The sequence below is a fragment of the Crocodylus porosus genome, unplaced genomic scaffold (assembly GCF_001723895.1).
Source record: "Crocodylus porosus isolate Cpor-Errol unplaced genomic scaffold, CroPor_comp1, whole genome shotgun sequence".
NCBI classification, from domain to species: Eukaryota; Metazoa; Chordata; order Crocodylia; family Crocodylidae; genus Crocodylus; species Crocodylus porosus.
In genome coordinates this window covers 75736505-75753863 of record NW_017728943.1, presented here as the reverse complement: position 1 = coordinate 75753863, position 17359 = coordinate 75736505, and the positions used below count along the sequence as shown (strand labels likewise).

Below are 17359 nucleotides of genomic sequence, written 5' to 3'. Positions count from 1 at the left end.
TTCCCTCTCAAATATTGGGCTCTCTTAAGCCCTATCTCTACACCCTCTCCGGCATAGAGCTCTCTATAGTCCTATCTCTGCACCCTTCCTGGTGCTGGGCTCTCTGTAGCCCTCTCTCTGTGCCTTCTCTGGCGCTAGGGTATACACCACAGTGTGCCACTGTGAGGCCTCCTTCTCCCCGATTAGCCTTATCCTGGTCCACCAGATTAAAATACAACAAACAAAACAAGCCCTTAGGCTATAACATAACACAACAATCTAACTCTCACTTTGTTTCTAAAAAAACCCCTAAACTCCCCCCTTAGCATCGAGGGCCTTCCCAGCCCTAAATACCTTCAGGACTCCTACAGGCCTAATATTCCATATGGGCAGCAAAACCTGGCAACCAAACATCTCCACGGAACTTCTCTGCTCGAGCTCCTTCCCTCCTGGCTGCTGCCAGAGGACTAACCCCTGCCAGCCTCAGCCTTGGGGCTTCTATGTGCCCAGAGGCCTATCTCCTTCCAGTGAGCTGACCAGCCTGTGTGGTTGGGCTTTTAACCCCTACCCTTCTAGTACTTGGTGTTTCTAAAGACTCTGGTCTTAAAGGAACTGCCTTGTCTCCTAGTAACAGGGCTAGGGTTCCCTGCTACACTCATATAGCCTAAAATTGCCATTTTTAAACTGCGTTAAGGGCGTATACATGTAGACATGTGCCCCTAATGCAGCTGAAATTGGGCTAATCTGCATTAAATGACCCAATAGATCATAAATGACCCCATAGATATGCCCAATGTATACTGAACTACAGTACAGGCGACCCTTGCCATTCGCAGGGGATACGTTCTCATATCCCCCGCGAATGGAGAAATCTGCAAATAAGGCACTGTGTTCATGAATGCCATCTGTGTTCATGAATTCAGTGCCCCTGGCAGCTGGGGGGAGGCATGACTGCTCTGGCAATGGTGGGAGCATGGTGGTGGCAAGCGCAGAGCTACCAAGTTGCTCCTTTAAGTGTATTTAAGAAGCGGGTTTGGCCTTTGCAAATATTTGGAACTACGAATGCCAAACCCGTAACTAGTGAGGGTTTTCTGTATATACACTGCCTATACTGATGCTAAGCATTTGTTATTACTGATATATCATTTGCACAGAGCTCAGCAAAGGAATTTATAAGAATCATGTTTTTCTTAATTAATCCAGTGTTTAACTCCACTGAATTCAACAGATTTAAACAGTAGCGTAATTAATGGGGGTGAACTGGGCAGCAGTCCTGGGCACTGCCTTGGTTGGGGAGGGGGGCAGTGCAAAGCTAGCTATTACTGCAGCTGGCAGCTGGCTATGCGATTGCCACCGGACGTGTAGCAGCTGGCACTGCCCTGTGTGCTGCTGCTACTCAGGCCACAAAGCTGCCCTATGCCTTTGGGTTTCAACTGGCATAACAGAGACTGTCATTTGAGCCACTGTATTTCAGTTACAACATTTATGGTGCAGAATTTGTAGAAACTGAGATATGCCAATGCCACTTTTAAAAAGCATTTACATTAATGACCGATGGCCCTTATGTAAGTGTATGAGTATAGTTCTTTATATTAAAACTTGCAAATGCATATATTAAAACAATTCAAAATTTAAAGTAGTCCTGAAAGGAAATTGAAAACAGATGGTGCTTGGAAAGATAACATTTGCTAAAAGATATTACAATAAAATACCTTTTAAACTTCTGACACAGGGAAAACAAATGCTTTCCTGCTCCCATTTTCTTAACAAAAATAAGTTGACTATGACAAGAAGCTAGTCCCTGAAAAAAAATTCTAAAATCAGTATGCAGGGACAAGACAAAGAAAGATATTGTCAATTATTATGCTTCTGGTAGGGAAATGGATTATATTTGAAAGTGCAGAAGGTTGCTAATATAAAGAATAAATTACAAACAAAATGATTAGTGGTAATTCTTGTTCTTAGCAGGTAATATATTTAGAATACCACTATTGGGTCTGGGCCCCCAAACAAGTCTCTGGCAGTAGATTTAGTCTTTTACAGTGGACAGCCCTCCTAAACAGCAGAGGGCATATTCTTCTGTTTGATAGGGTATAAGAATAAGCTCTTCTGTCTCCCACTGATGGTTGCCTTTTTAAGCTAACAGTAAAAAGTATAAAGAATATAAATTGTGCCCGGACCTCTGTAGGGAAGGTGGGTGAGTGAGTGGGGATCTATTATAATTATACAGCGGCACTTCTTGTTCTCAGAAAGGAACTAATTTTCTTTTCACCACACAGTGGTAATAATATACCCTGACCCCAGCAGGTTAAAAAATCTTAAGGAAAGCCTCTATAAAAAAAACACTATCTGGCAGCAAGAAATGGCAAGTACAAATTTTAGCATACTTGTTGGAAGGAGCAATAAGAGAGGAAAACCAGGTCTAAACTAGTAACAAAAAATGAGTTTGCCTGATCCCTCTGACAAACAAATGAATAGCAACACTGGAAAACCCAACAACAATACAACCTCCCTGCATAATATTTATTAGAGGGGCAAGGGCATAAGGGTGCTTCCTGCTCAAAAAGAAGACCTGTAGCACCATTCCTAGAACAGTGGTCTAAAGCAAAGGCCAGGCCTGAATGTTCTGTGAAAGGAGGTAGAGAACTCTAGATTTCTATAACACTAATTTCCTAGATAGGAATGAACATTCCCTCATCATGGCTCCTACTATCTTTTACAGTTGCTTTGTGATGGCTGCTAGATATAAGTCACAAGAGATACCATTTTCAATTGTGCTGGAAACATCAGCATCCATAATCTTAGTGAAATGAAATGACTGTTCTTGCAAGAAATAGCCAATAACTTTGTTGATGTCTAGATGCTGTGGTGAGGTCTACTTTGACCCACTGGAAGAGGTTTTGCTAACACACAATTCTGACGTCCAGTTGGGGTCATTTAGACTCTTGAAGTGCTAGAAGACATGTGTAGTGGGTCCCTTGAGGCAAGCTTGTAATTGGTTTTAGCACAAAGTTTCAGAAGAGACTAATTGCATTTTGAAGTGATTATTATCCTGGCAACCTGTAGCCACTTGCATTGGTATAGACATCCCACAGCCAGCTGAGTCATAGCTTTCCCTTACGCCCAACACATCTCAAACAGAAGTCATGTCCAGCAGGGACAACTTCCAACCACACAGTGTATGGCTTTTACCCACTGGGCTGCTTCTCACACAACTGTTACAAAAAGGAGGAGGAAAACATAGCAACAGTAACAGCAAAAAACAGGAAAATCAAACAAGAGCCTCATGAGACATGAGCCCAACTTGTCTCTTTGTGACCCCCAAATCACATGTTTTTGGAGAAATAAAATACTGACAGTGGTAGGAAGTGGATGGAAAAAGGAGAGAAAATTTTGAAACTGCTGAACTACAACTGGAAAAAACAGAGATTGAGTGTTGTATGCAAGCGGCAGCAATCCACAGACACCCCTCATTTATATGCAGTAAGAAAGTAACTGATGGGTCACAGCATACCAAGCTGCTATATCACCTCAGATACAGCCTGCACACTGCCTGCTGGCAAGGCAGTTTGAAACTGTCACAACTCTATAAGCTAAGGTTATTCTCACTAATCATCTAGAGGAAGCACAGAGCCAGGAATGTGGGGCTACTTTAATATGTATCATATTATTTACAGCAAACATCTTAGAAGTGTCCTTTTATGGATCTTCTATTCACTCATCCCCTCCCCAGGGGGGCAGAACACAGCTCTCTCTGGAACCTATTAATTCTATTTCAAGTGCCATCTAGAGGGGTCATCTGAATGGGATACACAGTATTTCTTCTTTCTTACTAGCCCAAGGGGGCCTGCTTTCTACCTCTAGAAGCCCAGTAACAAGAACATGGCTCGATCCCTTCCCTGGTGTATTTCTGGGGACAAAATCCCTTTGAAGTTTTAATGACCATGTCATCCTCTGATAGATCATGAGAACATTACCTCAGTTTCGTTGCAGCAGAAGATGTCAGAAAGAGTGTAAAATTGTGGATGTAGGTCAGCCTGGGCTGGAGCAGGATTAAATAAGGTCTTTACTGCAAAAGAATGAAAATAAATTGTCCAAATTACTAGTGTTCACAAGCCGTCGATCGGAACCCAAAACTCTCAGTTGCTGTGGCTGATATTTTAGCTGCACCAACTGACTGCCCCCTCATATGCAAGTTACTTACCAATACACAAAAATTAATAAACCTGTTCTCCTTTTACAGGAAAGTTAAATGTTTTACTAATTCTATCATGATTCTCCCTGACTTAACTTTCATCCTTCTGCTTTAAGGAGTGCAGGATAAGTTTCAAGAAGTGTTAAAAAATGATTAACCTAAAAAATCTTGAAGGAGCTGATAGTGATAGTAAACTGTCATCTTCTACATGCATTCATCACTAGAAGATGCGGGGATACTTTGCTAGTGGGTGATACTGATATTTACTGACAAGAGAAGAATAGTAAGACACAGGCAGGTTAGGATCCAGTCCCAGCTCTGGAGGGCAGTGTTCTTATCAACAGACTATTTTGCCCACTCCTCACAAGCTCAATTCTGTCCTGTCCTCTTCAACCTTCCCCTGTCCCAGGCTTCTCTCTTCCTTGCTCCTGGCTCCTTCTTCCAGTCCAATTTTCCATTCTTTAGGATTCTCATCCTCATGCCAGTCTCCTTGCCCAGACATCCCTAATGTCAATCCTTGTAAGTACCTGTCCAAATTCCCCTACATACTCCCAGTTTGCTTGCCAAGCCATTCCCAATTCCACTTCCCTCTCCTCTCCAGTTTTTGCTCAGGCATTTTCATTTCCTTCTTAATTACTTGTCTGTTCCCCTACTCTCCCCATCCCAAATTCAGCCCTCAGTTATCCCCCCCACATCTGCCATTTCCCCCCTGGTTTCCAATCTCCCCTCCTTGAGCACCTCACCTAGGCTCAGGGCCTTGCTACATGTAACGCTGAAAGCCATACAAATGTTAATCAGCTTAGCGTTATTCTGCTTAGCAGAGCAGTTATGTATTAAGGTGAAAATCCTTTTCTGGCTGGTCTTCACCTGCACAGCTGTGATTTGCCACTACAGGCTTGGTGAACAGAGGCAGGACTAGGAGCTAAGGGAAGGACCGGCTCGCTGCTTCTGCTGGGCAAAGAGCAGGCCCATCACCGTGTCAGCTGCAGGGAGACCCAAGAGACTAAGGGAAGCAGCTTCCCTGGTGCTCTCTGGTCTTGCTGAAACCGACAGTGGCTCTGCGATGAGAGCAGGGCTGTCGGGCTTAAGCCCTGGCATCCCTGCTGTCAGCACAGAGCTGCCACAGCTTGATGAAACCAGACAGCCCCCAGCAAAGCAACTTGGTCTTGTTGAGCTGTGGCAGCTCCGCACTGAGAGCAGGACTTCAGCCTGACAGCCCCACTCTCAGTGCAGAGCTGCTGTGTCATGTGCAGTGAGACCAGAGAGCCCCAGGGAGGCACAACTCTGCCTGGCTGAGCTCCAGAGAAAGCTCCTTGCTGCCCAGACCAGATTGCTGCCTGAACTCTGAGAGGCCTGATCCTTTCCTCTGAAGCCCTGACTCAGCAGTGCCCACTGTGTTCTCACATGCTGAAGGACTTCAACTTGGGCAGAACAGCTGTCTGGCGTGGCCACACCTTAATGGAACGGGGCAAAATTAGGCAGACTGGAGATAATCCTGCCCTGGAGTGCCGTAATTTTAAGATGAATAACAAGTGCTTTAAGCCACTTAAAAGGTGTTAATGTGCAGCTAATCCAGGTGTTAAAAGCTCCAGAAGCCACCTAAAATTACCGTGTAACAAGCTCCTCAATGTCTCCTGTCCCAAACCCTTGCCCAGATGGCTTTAGTCTCCACATTTCCCACTCCATGAGATCCATTTCCCCTCATCAACTTCTTATCCCATCTTAGCAGTCCTCTGCCCCATGTTTCTTGCAAAGCTTGTCCCAGTATCCAGTCATGCCTTACAGCTTCCAGTGAAAGTTGGCCTCTGCCTTCTCTCACCAACAGTTTACAAAAGTCCTAGCCACCCTCTCAGCATGCTTCTTGTCTCAATCTACTCTTCCTGTCCAGCACACTCTAACTGCCCCAGTCTATTCCCCGCCCTGACATTCACATTCAGCAGCTTCCTTCTCCATACTGCCAAGATCTTGCAATGGGGTGGTCACTGGTCATAAACAGGACAAGAAAAGCAGGTTACCATCTCTCAGTTTCAGTGCCTAGCTCCTAGGCTAGGGCAGTCACAGCAGGAATTACAGGAACATTCACGATGAACCCTGCTGGCACATGGCCAGCGAAGATGAAAACTTTAGGGAATTTAGCTGTTAAACTCTAGAATGCTTCTACTGAGCATGTGGGAGCTATTTTTTCTCAAAGACATAACTTGGCCAAGTTGGGCAGATTTTCATACGTACGAGAAAACCGCATCCTAGACAAAATTTGGCAGGGCAGTAGCATTTGTAAGCAACCACTCCAAAGCATGGGGGCACCAGAGTTTCTCAGAGAGCCATCTGCCAATTTTTTTTTAACATGGGCAAAACAAATTTTCCACAGCTTTTTCCCAATACCAGTAGAATGCTTTTGGCTGGGAGAGAAGAAAAAAACAGCCTCAGGCAACAACCAGTACAGCAAATATCCACCCAAATAGTTAAAGTTTGAGAAAGTTAAAAATATCTGGAATGTGGTATTATAATGGAAACTTTCTATGATTCTATGAAACAAGCTTAGTAGTAGGCAATACAAGTAGTCCTGCCTATAATACATTTCCAGCTACAGACAAATACATCACAGTTCTTCTCTAGTACCACGAGTGGATTTAATATGATCTTGCATTTTCTATTGTTTGGTATTCCAAAGGACTGCAAAGTGCTTTACAGACCTTACATAAATAAGAATCACTTCACCAAATCAGTGAAATAGATTCGCCACTAGGGAGGGACTTGCCAACAGTTTAGCAGCAAACACCAACGGTAGACAGTGGTTCAGAGGAGGAATACAGTAGTCCAGTCAAATTTCCAGTGGTATCAATGTACATGGAATATAATTACTCAAGATGGAAACTGGACAGGATTAATACCCCTACTATGCCACAGGATCTTTAACAGCTAGTACTGTGATATGACATTGGCAAGAACTGCTTTGTCCATGTGTAGTCTACAAAACTAACACGAGATGCTTTACGGAGTATTAGACTAATCTAATGTGCAATAAAGTGTCACCATCTACGCATTCACAGCAATTACTTCACAGTGTATTAGTCTAATGCGCCATTTTCTAGTACCTGTAGAAACTAGGTATAGATGTTGATGAGGAGCAAATTGTGCCTGATCAGCACAGGCAGCAGGGGGCCACAGGGCACGGGGGGTGGGGGGAGCTGTTCTGGCTTGGAAGAACGCCACCTGCCAGCCACATGGAAATCTGGACCCATCCTGATCTCCATGTGGCTGGGAGAGCTGTCCTGGCTGCCAGGACAGCTCCCCCCTACTCAGTGCCAGCCTGATCTCCTCCTGGCTGAGATGGACCTGCCCACGAAGCTAGGATAGCTTCCCTCCTCACCACCTCCAGAGCTCGGGGCTAAGACCCTGTGCCTCCTGCCAGTCCAGAGCTGGCACCTGGGGGACCCTAGAGCTCCCCTAGCTACTGCAGGGGGGCAGAGCAGAGCAGAAGGAGCCCCGGATAGGGCCGCTCCTGTCTGGCTCAATTTACTCCTGATGGGGGCACATGTGTAAACATACACCAGGAAGCCCTTTAATGAGTCTGAATTTTCTACACAGAAAATTCAGGCACATTAACCGCATCTGTAGACAAGCCCACTGAACAGCAATGCAGTGGTCCTGGTCTCTGCCCCTCCACCCCCAATTTTTTTTCAGCAGCAGAACTTGAAACAGAGGTTTGAGGCATCTGGGTGTGCATCTGTTAAACAAAAATAGTCTAGAGCACTGCATTATACATGAGGGTGCTGCAGGCTAAATCAAGGGAAATGGCACTAACAATCAGCACCTGGGCAGGAATGAAAGATTCTTCAGTGTTAGATAGCAAGAGGTTCGCTTACCTTTGTCTATTCAGGGCATTTGAATGTGTTTAGCCTCTCACTTAAGGCAAATATGTGAGCTGCACCATTACTGGATGAAAACACATAGCTGCTTGTTACAGGCTGAAAACAGTTGCAGGGCCATTGTTGTCTCCTGTTCACATGCTGTACTATGTGAGATTACAAACTCTTTTCTTTCTCATTCCATTTGCTGTTAGCTTTTTACACTTCTTTTTAATAAGGAAACACTCCAGCATTTCTGATGTCTCAGAGGTCATCCCTTTCTCCCCTGTTAGCCCAAGAAGGTATAGAAAAATAAAATGATTTGCCTCAGACTACACACTGAGTCAGTGGCATAATAAATAACATAACTCAGAAGCCCTGATTTCCATGTTCACTTCTTTAACTAGTAAAATTACTTATTTGTGTGTTCTGTAATCAATAAGTTAGAAGCCCACATTTAGGTTATCCCAGGTATTTCCAGATGACTACAGTCTTCCATTTTCATTTATATTCTTATGAAAACTCTACTCAATTGCCCATCAAGCATGAAGGGGGTGGGGGGTGGAGTGAGTATTGGGCCTGGGCCTACTCACAACCCCTCCGTGTTACCAGCAGGAAGCAGGTGGGGGGGGGCTATGCTGGCCTTGCCCTCCCCCTCCTCACCCCACCCTCCGTCCCCCATGTCCCCACCATCATGGAGGCAGACTGCCTTCCGTCGGAACGTTTCTTTGCACTCTGATTGGATGTTTGCCAGCCAATCAGAGTGCAAATAAAGCCTTACAGACAGACAGACAGACAGACAGACAGACAAACTTAGGCTTTTATAATATTAGAATTTTTGAATTTTCAAATAAATATCAAGTATGGTTCTTGCGTACAGGACGCACTAATGATATCCAAAAACAACTCCTATAATTGAAGTTCAGGGTCAGATTCTCCTCTTCCTTGCACTTTATGCAGTGTATGGAGTTGTTTACACAAATGCAAAATTTGTGTAGTATACTATTCATTCAATTTGTTTTTCTTGTTATATAACCCAGGATCAAAATTATATCCCTTTACACTAGTACAAATGATCACAAGAGGTGCAAGATGGCAGAGAATCATGGCCACAGGGACCTTCTATCTAGAGTTATCATGATCTAGTAGAGTCAACGTGGCTAAGTACAGACAGTCAAAAAACACGAGGCTGAATGGATTCCATCTTCACAGGTTAATCTAAACTGCACAGATTGAACCAATAAGCAAGTGAACAGACAGTCACTTTTGATTCTGGAAATGCAGCCACATGCCTGCAGTGGTACAGACCAGAAGCTGGGGCATGCTAGAGCATGCCTCCCTGGTTGGCTGGAGCAGACAGCTTGGGACAAGTCTAGCCTGCCCACCCTGAGGTGGGATGGGTTGTGGGGGATGTGCAAAGCATCCTGGGATGCTGGGGGTCTGAGCTAACTTAAATTTGGAGGGGATCTGGGAGAGAAGTTCAATACACCAATTTAACATGAATCAGTTAAATTAGGTACTACATCCATCCAAATTTATCTTAAACCTGTTTCAGCCATTAAAGTGGTTTATGTGTAGCGAACCACTTTTGTTACAGATTTGAACTAGTTTCCAATCACATACACCAGTTTATGTGTAATTTCTTTCCCTAGCCCATGGGAATGAGAACAGATAGCTACTTCATTCTCATCCTACCTCTTGTCACTGATCTCCTCTGCAGCCTTGCTCAAACAATTCACTGTAACCTCTCAGACGTGTTTTCCTGAGAATAACATTTTAATCTCATATGATCATCTCAGTGACTTAATCTTTTGCTCAGTATTACTTAAAGGACTGTGGTAGTTATGAGTAGTTAGAAGTATTACGTAAATTTATCAACAAATAACCGCATACTCTACGGAAAATGTAACAGCTTTTGCTTATATACTTCTTCAGTGGCAGAGTCCACTGTCACTAAAACAGTCTGCATTTAAAAACACAGTAACAATGAGACATTAGTACCAGTTGGTGACATTAACTTCAGTGTTAGCATGTTATATCACACACTGAATAGACAAAGAACCTTGGCTAAACAGGTCACATAGTCAAAATGAAAATAAGCCTTCTTAGTGTTGCTGTTTGTACATAGAGAAGAACCCAGATACTTTGCAATATTAGGTTCCTTAGGCTGCTGCAAAGATGAGGGTTTGGCAAAATAGCCAGTACATAAAACGGAAGGCAGGGTAGATTTGCATCTTACAGACTTAACAAATACGTGCGAGTGAGCACATCTACACAAGACACTAAAAGCACAGTAGACTAATTTTACTGTGCATTAGCACGTCATGGTGAAAGCTGTGCTAATGCACAGTAGAATTAGTCTACTGTACACTAGTGTTACGTAAAAGATGTGTGCTGGTGCTACTGCGCAGTAGTACAGATTATGTCGTATTAAAGTTAGTACCTGTTGTTACAGAGCATTAATGCACATGTAGACATGCTGTGTGTACACAGACACACACCCCTATCTATATTATATATGCTTTTGTAAGCTGAGGTTCACTTTATCAGATGCTATGAAGTGATAAAGTGAGCTTCAGCTCATGAAAGCTTGTGCTATCTATCTATCTGTTTGCCTGTCTCTCTATTCACACACACACACACACACACACACACACACACACACACACATTCTTTGATTAGACTATAAAGTGCAAATCGACCGTGCCTTCTACTTGAATTCAGTCTAACATAGCTAACTACATCACGTATATTTATATAAAAACAGCAAACAGCTCTGGGGAATTGCTGCAGTGTTTCAGTTGTTTGTTTCCACGCTTGCTTCAAAAAATGTTACTTCTTCAATCATTTGTGCTGGACTGCTGATGAGAATTAGACGAGTGGAGAAGTGCTACTTTCTGAAGTAAAAACCAAAGCAAACACCTGAGTGGCTCATCATTAATTTAGCAACCCAAGGCAAATTAAGTGGATTGTGAACAACATGTATATAAATCCAGGTTCTGCTATAGTACTTCAGGGACAGTATGTGGTGGTGTGCTAGCAGTAGTGGTACAAAGCCCAATTTTCAACTTGTATTATTAGTTTCATATGAATGGAATGCCACTGACCTGAATTTCACTTCTCCTGTTTTATTCTATTAGGAGATCACATTCAGAAGTTTACCCTGAGTTTATTACAATCTTGGTTAGATATGACATGACAATACAGGCATAGGCAAAATCAGACATGGAGGCTACAGGTGGGAGGTTTACATAAAATAAAGGTGTGGGATAGCTTGTCTTACATGATATTCAGTGTGATGTATTTTAAAAAAAAGAATTTAAGTTTTATCAGAGTGGCATGGAGTTAGCCACTGATCTATCTGTAATGGAGGCTACAACAAGAGGAATCAAACGGACAATAGTAATAGTCTTGCAAAAACTGTGATAAAGAACACTCATGCAGAGACTAATGTGAGGGATGTAAAAGTACTAACCTAACGAACAAATGAATGATTAAGGCTTATGTTCAATTACCTCCACTGGCATGTGCCATTTTCAGGGCTTCAAGAGATGTTGCAGGTGTTATTTCTAGCTGGCAAACAATCACTTTGGCCTTACAAATGACATCAGCAGCTCTCTTCAGGTCTTCAGAATCCACAAGCAAGTTGGCTCCTGGGACTATGACGATTACATTCTCGCCTAGAAAGAAAGTTCTGCTTTTACAATATATTTTTCACTGAAGTAAACTAAGGTAAATAAAACGATGACTCTGTCCTGCTACAATGCATTTCAAATCAAACTTTAAGGTTACATTGCTGGTGTTTTAATTACCCAGGGGTTATAGATGACTTCCCACCAAGACTTAATGGATGTTATTTTTGTAACTCTAACCTTAAAGGTATATATCTATTTATGGAGAGGACTGTCATGGATGACTTTGCCCAAGTCGGATTTTGATGTTCTGACTGAACTAAAAAGCTGTACTAAATTGTATCAAACTGGATCTAGGGGGATCTGCTGTATCACCAAACTTCTGAGCATGTTGTCTGTGTTCTCCTGTGATGTTACCTTCACACATAAAAAAAGATAGCAGTTACACTGATGCACTGAGTTATGATGCCCAGAATGCATTCAGCACATTAACCATTAACTATATCTTCAGCTAGAATCACAGAATATGGGAGAGATCTCTAAAAATTATGAGGGTCCTGTGAATTTTAGGAAGAAAAGCAGCCAAACTCCAGTTAGAGATTTACCACATTGCCACTACTCCTAAGAAAAATGAGAGCATGAAACTGGCTCTACTATCAAAAGCACTGCTTTGTAAAACAGCGAATGCCTGGCTCATAGGAGCTCTATCATATGTAACTGGTAGGGGGTGCACGTGCTCCCCCTGACGGGCCCGGTGCCCCCACCCAATGGCCGACACTGATGCTGTTGGCAGGGCTGGTGCCCCCCCTGACAGGGCCGCTGCCATTGGCAGATTCTGCGGGTGCCCCCCTCCCCAGATTCAGGAGGTACCAGTCGCTCATGAGTGCTATACAGAATATCAGAGAGAGTCAAGGCAATGAACGGAAGATCTTTTGCTCTGAAGGCACAACGGCTCAAAATCTGCTGGTGCCCTTTATATCCTGCCGAGTTAACATGTACATTTGGGTGGGGAGGTTCGTTACCTAGGCTCTGGCTACTGTGTCTTTTCCTTAACAAAGCAAATTGCCTAGTTTGATTGCAGCTTTGTTTTTGTTACTTCTTTTAAGATGCCTAAAGGCTCAGAGGCATGGGTGCCTACAAATTAAAATTTATTATTAATCACTAAAGCATTTGATTCAATAAATGAGTTGTTCTTTGAGCTCAAGGCTCTGCCCACCCTCTCTGAAGAGTCCTTTAAAGGTTGCCAATCACTGAAGGTCACTGGTTCAGTAAATAAGTGGTTATACTTTTTAAATATGCTTTAACATATGCTTTTTCAAAGTCTCTTGTCTAAAGCAACATGCAAAGAATGTCTCTCCCTGAAGATGTTTGGAAGGGAAAGCAGGACAATGGAAAGAATAATATAATGATCTCAGAGGGAGCGGCCCCTAGCTTTCCAAAGCAACTCTGCTGTCAATGGCTTGGTATAAAACAACTGCATTTGAAAAGCAAAACCTCGGCATTTTGGCCAACACCTTGTTATTGAACAGAAAGTGATGGACATCTTGGATGAAGAAAACCTCTCAAACAAATACTAACCGTGGATATCTGGATTCTGCTGAAGGAAGTATTCAAAGACAAGCTGTGCCTATTTTGACCAGCAGGCATTCTGAAAGCTTACATGGTGAGAAAGCTAAAGCCAGTGAACTGCAGGGAACACAATGGTGGGGGCTCTCTGCCCCAATTCTCTGCCACCCACAAACCCAAACTCTGGCACCTGGAGTAGGCACATGGTATTGCAAATTATCAGCAGTGAAACTGTTCATAGCATTGATATCAAAACCATTGTTAGGCTGGAATAAATGCCCCACTGAGATAATGAAGCAGTTTCAAGATTTATTTCCAGATACAAGGTGGACAATATGGTTAAGTACAGGCAATCAAAAAGCCTGAGGCTACATTGAGTCAGCCTTTGTAGGTTCATCTAAGCTGCGTTTGATTCAGGAAATCAAATGCCTGCAGTGGCTCAAGCCAGGGGGCACTAGAGCACAGTTCTCTGGCACGTAGCTAGCATGGGCTGTGCATTTGCTTCCTCTTCCTGCTGCTCCGGAGTTCTCTGGAATTTGTAGTCCACAATCACAGCAGCAGGACTCTGTGGGGTTGTTCATCACTTTCTCTCCCTACTTCTAGATGCCTGTGTGATTTGTAGTTCACAGTCACAGCTAGCACTAAGTAAGCCACCAGGCAGGGGAGCTCTGTACTCAAGGGAAGCAGAAGTCCCGTTCCCCGCCCCACACCCAACCAGGGTTTGCTTGGGAGGGGCAGCAATGAGCCAGCCAGTGAGCCAGCTTTCATTGCTCCAGTGAGGGAGCAGAGGGGTGGGGCCAGCTCTGCTGTCTAGAGCAGACAGCACAGCCCACCAGGGTTGTAAAGCAAGCTGGGATGCTTGGGGACTCTGATTTAACTTGAACCAGGAAGGAGTCTGGGACAGAAGTTTCATAACCTGGTTTGACCTAAATCAGTTAAGTCTGATACTATATTCAACCAGGTTTATCTCAAACCAGTTTTAGCCATTTTGAAACTAGTTTATGGTCACTAAACTTCTGTTCTGTTTCAAGTTTAAACCAGTTTCTGCACTTAAACTGGTTTATGTGTAACTTCTTTCCCTAAGCTATGGCATTGAGTCCTAGTCAGAAGGTTTACTTTGACAGTTTAAAGGGTTAAAAATATCTGTTTTTCTTTGAACCAATAGTTCTGCCAGAGAAATGCAGCACTACCACACTGCAAACATTAGTACCATCAGAACTGGCTCAGTCCAACCTCTGGAGGAATTAAGAGTCTCATTCTGTTCTCAACTAGACTTCAGTGGAGCAGCTCCAGATTTAAGACAAAAAAACCTTCTTCAACTTTACACCAGTATAAATGAGAGCAGAATCTGGCTTAAAGCACTGAATCACAGTTGGCATTTGAGTCTATGGCTGGTGGCAGCCATCTTGCTGAAACACTGACACTGATGACACCAGCCAGATGGAAACTCAGCATCAGAGACAATACGCCAGTATTCAAGAAATATGGAAAATAACAGCTAGGAGAAGATGCTTTCTGTACAGCATGATCCTGCAGAATCTTATACTAATAGTTCCTGCTTTTAATGAGATTACTTACATGACTAAGGACTCCTCATGTGACTAAGTGTTTGCAGATACAAATGTTTTGAGCTCAGTTAAAATATTAAAGGTCACAGTCTCAACAGGTGTAAATTAGAACAGCTCTACTGAAGTTAAGGGACCATCAAAAATTAACAAGAGGTGGGGACTGGATTTGATCATTACTAAAACTGCTTCTGGTACTTAAAATAGTACTAATGCTAGGGATATAGATACTACTTTAAAGCGGCCTTCTAACCTTATCAGTGTTACTTGTCAGAATGATGGTAGCCACTGACAGTAGATTGACAACTGGCAAGCTTATTTAAAGTATTATTAAGTTTATTCTAAAGCATCTAAAGGGTATGATTCTGGAAGCCCAACAAGCTATTCTGACATGAAGGAAGCACACGAGAGGAACGGCAAGAAATCAATGTGGCTGCACAAGGAGCTTCTAGGATGCTTTAACTGCAAAAGGAAAGCATACAAACAATAGAAAGATGGGCAGATCACTAAGGAAGCATACCAGAAAATAACAAGAATCTGTAAGGATAATATTAGGAAGGCAAAGGTAAAAAATATGAGTACCATCTGGCTAGGGAAGAAAAAGACAACAAGAAGTTCTATAAATATGTTGTCCAGTAAAGAAAGACCACGGAAACTGATGGTTGACTATTAAATAGCTAGGATGGGCTCTTAAAAGATACAGAGGAGATGGAGGTACTCAATACCTACTTTACTTTAGTACACTGACTGCCACTGTGCCCTTGCTTAACCTGTGCAGGTGAGGGTGCTATGCATTGTACTTATCTGCTAGGGTTGATTGGATCATTTTAGTAATATGCTAAACAAAGGTTTTTATGGGATGGCTTCGGGATAGGGACAATTCTGGCTTAGGCAAGGGTTTGACTGGATGACCTTCAGAGGTCCCTTCCAGTCCCACTTTTTATAATTCTATGATTCATTCCATAAATGCCAACAGGTAACATTCGGTACATACTGATGAACACAACTCAACAGTTTTTCTTTTACAAGACACATGGAAGAGCTCTCAAGCTGTCCGTGATATTTAAGCCTCAAGAGTCTCTCAGTCAAAATAACCGCAACAATGGCTACAAAGCTTCTGAACAGGATTTTGTAAGAAAAAATTAAGGTACCTATGATTGTAAAAGGATGTAATGAGAAATAATTGGTTGCCAAGTCACAGGTCAGAAGCATGAGGGCAAGTGTTGTGTGTGTCCATGGAAATACAATTTATCTTCAGTCATGTGCTTTATGTGTTGAAAAGCCTTGTACAAATACATTTTAAATTCACTATGGCTGCCAATGGGCTAAAATAATACAGCAGGTAACATTTTTTCCATTACCCTGAAAGCTCCAAAAAATGTTTTACCTTGTGCAAAGGACAAGTCAGTCAAACTGATATTCACGCTTTGCACTTCTCTGTGTTATTTTAGCAGTCTCCTCTAAATTTGAAAGAGGGTAGAAAATAACTTCAGGGTTCTTGCACCTTGTTCTGAGATATCTGGTGCTGACCACTATTAGCAAGAAGATGCTGACCTACATGGATCATGACCTAACATAGGAGTTCCTGCATTCATAGTGACGATTCAGTACATTAACAGCAGAGACGGGCATGATGGAAGGTCACAAGCAGAAGAGAATGAGGGCCCACAACTGAAATGGCAGGAGCTGTTGCACAAGCTGTTGCAGGTTAGAAGGCAGATGCACTGACAGAACCCTTTATAGAGAAGGTAGCATAATGCCTGCTTGAAATGAGGTTAAATATCTGTCAACCAGTTATTTAGTGAACACAGTGTATGCTTACGCAGTATAATGCAGCTATCAAAAGTTAGCTCTGAAGGTGCTGGCCTGGGCAGCAGAACAGGCAGGTATTGCTGCATTAACACAGTATTCTGCCTGGGCTTATTAGCTCTGGTCATACAGAAATAGCTCAAAAATCTCCATGTGGCACTGTGTTGTGCCATGTTATTGTAAACCCTGCATTTACTCTGTGGGTAAATGCACATTTAGTGCTTTGATGCTAAAGTATGCACACATTTCAGAACAAAAAGGAGTAGTTTGAGAATGCAGTCTAGATAGGTAGGGACAGTAGGGAGACAGAAAAAAGAAAGTTGAGAAGTTGGCAGCATTTGAGAGTGGTACAAGAGAACTATGCATGTAATAGCAGAGGGGTGTTCAGAAAAAGTAGCTACGGGAACATCCCAGTTTCTTGTCTTGTGGGGAGAGAGTAAAGGATATCAATGTTCAGGGTCTCGATCAAGAAGGCTACCTGGGAGCTTCCTGGAAAGCTGAATATTGTTCTTAGCAAGCAGCTATCTGAAGGCGGTCAAACAAGAGAAAGCACATGGAAGCAATGAAAGTTTCCAGAAAACAGACTTTTGTGGCTACCCCGAGCAGCTGCAGTGCCTCTGAATAGGAGATTTCACAGGACCACATCCTGGAGGTACTGATCATAATTCTATAATTAAAGAGCTGCGTTTGACTCTTAAAGCAGCATTCAGATTCTTTGTTTTGGATTGAAAATATGGTGCATCCTTCCCAAACCTACAGCACTTA

The 17359-nt window shown here is 43.0% G+C and overlaps 1 protein-coding gene across 5 annotated transcripts in view; it reads right to left on the bottom strand.

Moving 5' to 3' along the window:
* The window catches only part of RBKS (ribokinase), a 92707-nt gene that overhangs the window by 36708 nt on the left and 38640 nt on the right, over positions 1 to 17359 (bottom strand). For all 5 annotated transcript variants that reach the window (XM_019549604.1, XM_019549600.1, XM_019549603.1 and 2 more), the window contains exons 5-6: positions 11538 to 11702; positions 3957 to 4048 (exon numbers count right to left, since the gene is read on the bottom strand). In XM_019549604.1, the coding sequence (XP_019405149.1) occupies positions 3957 to 4048; positions 11538 to 11702 (257 nt within the window). The remainder of the gene's footprint in view (positions 1 to 3956; positions 4049 to 11537; positions 11703 to 17359) is intronic.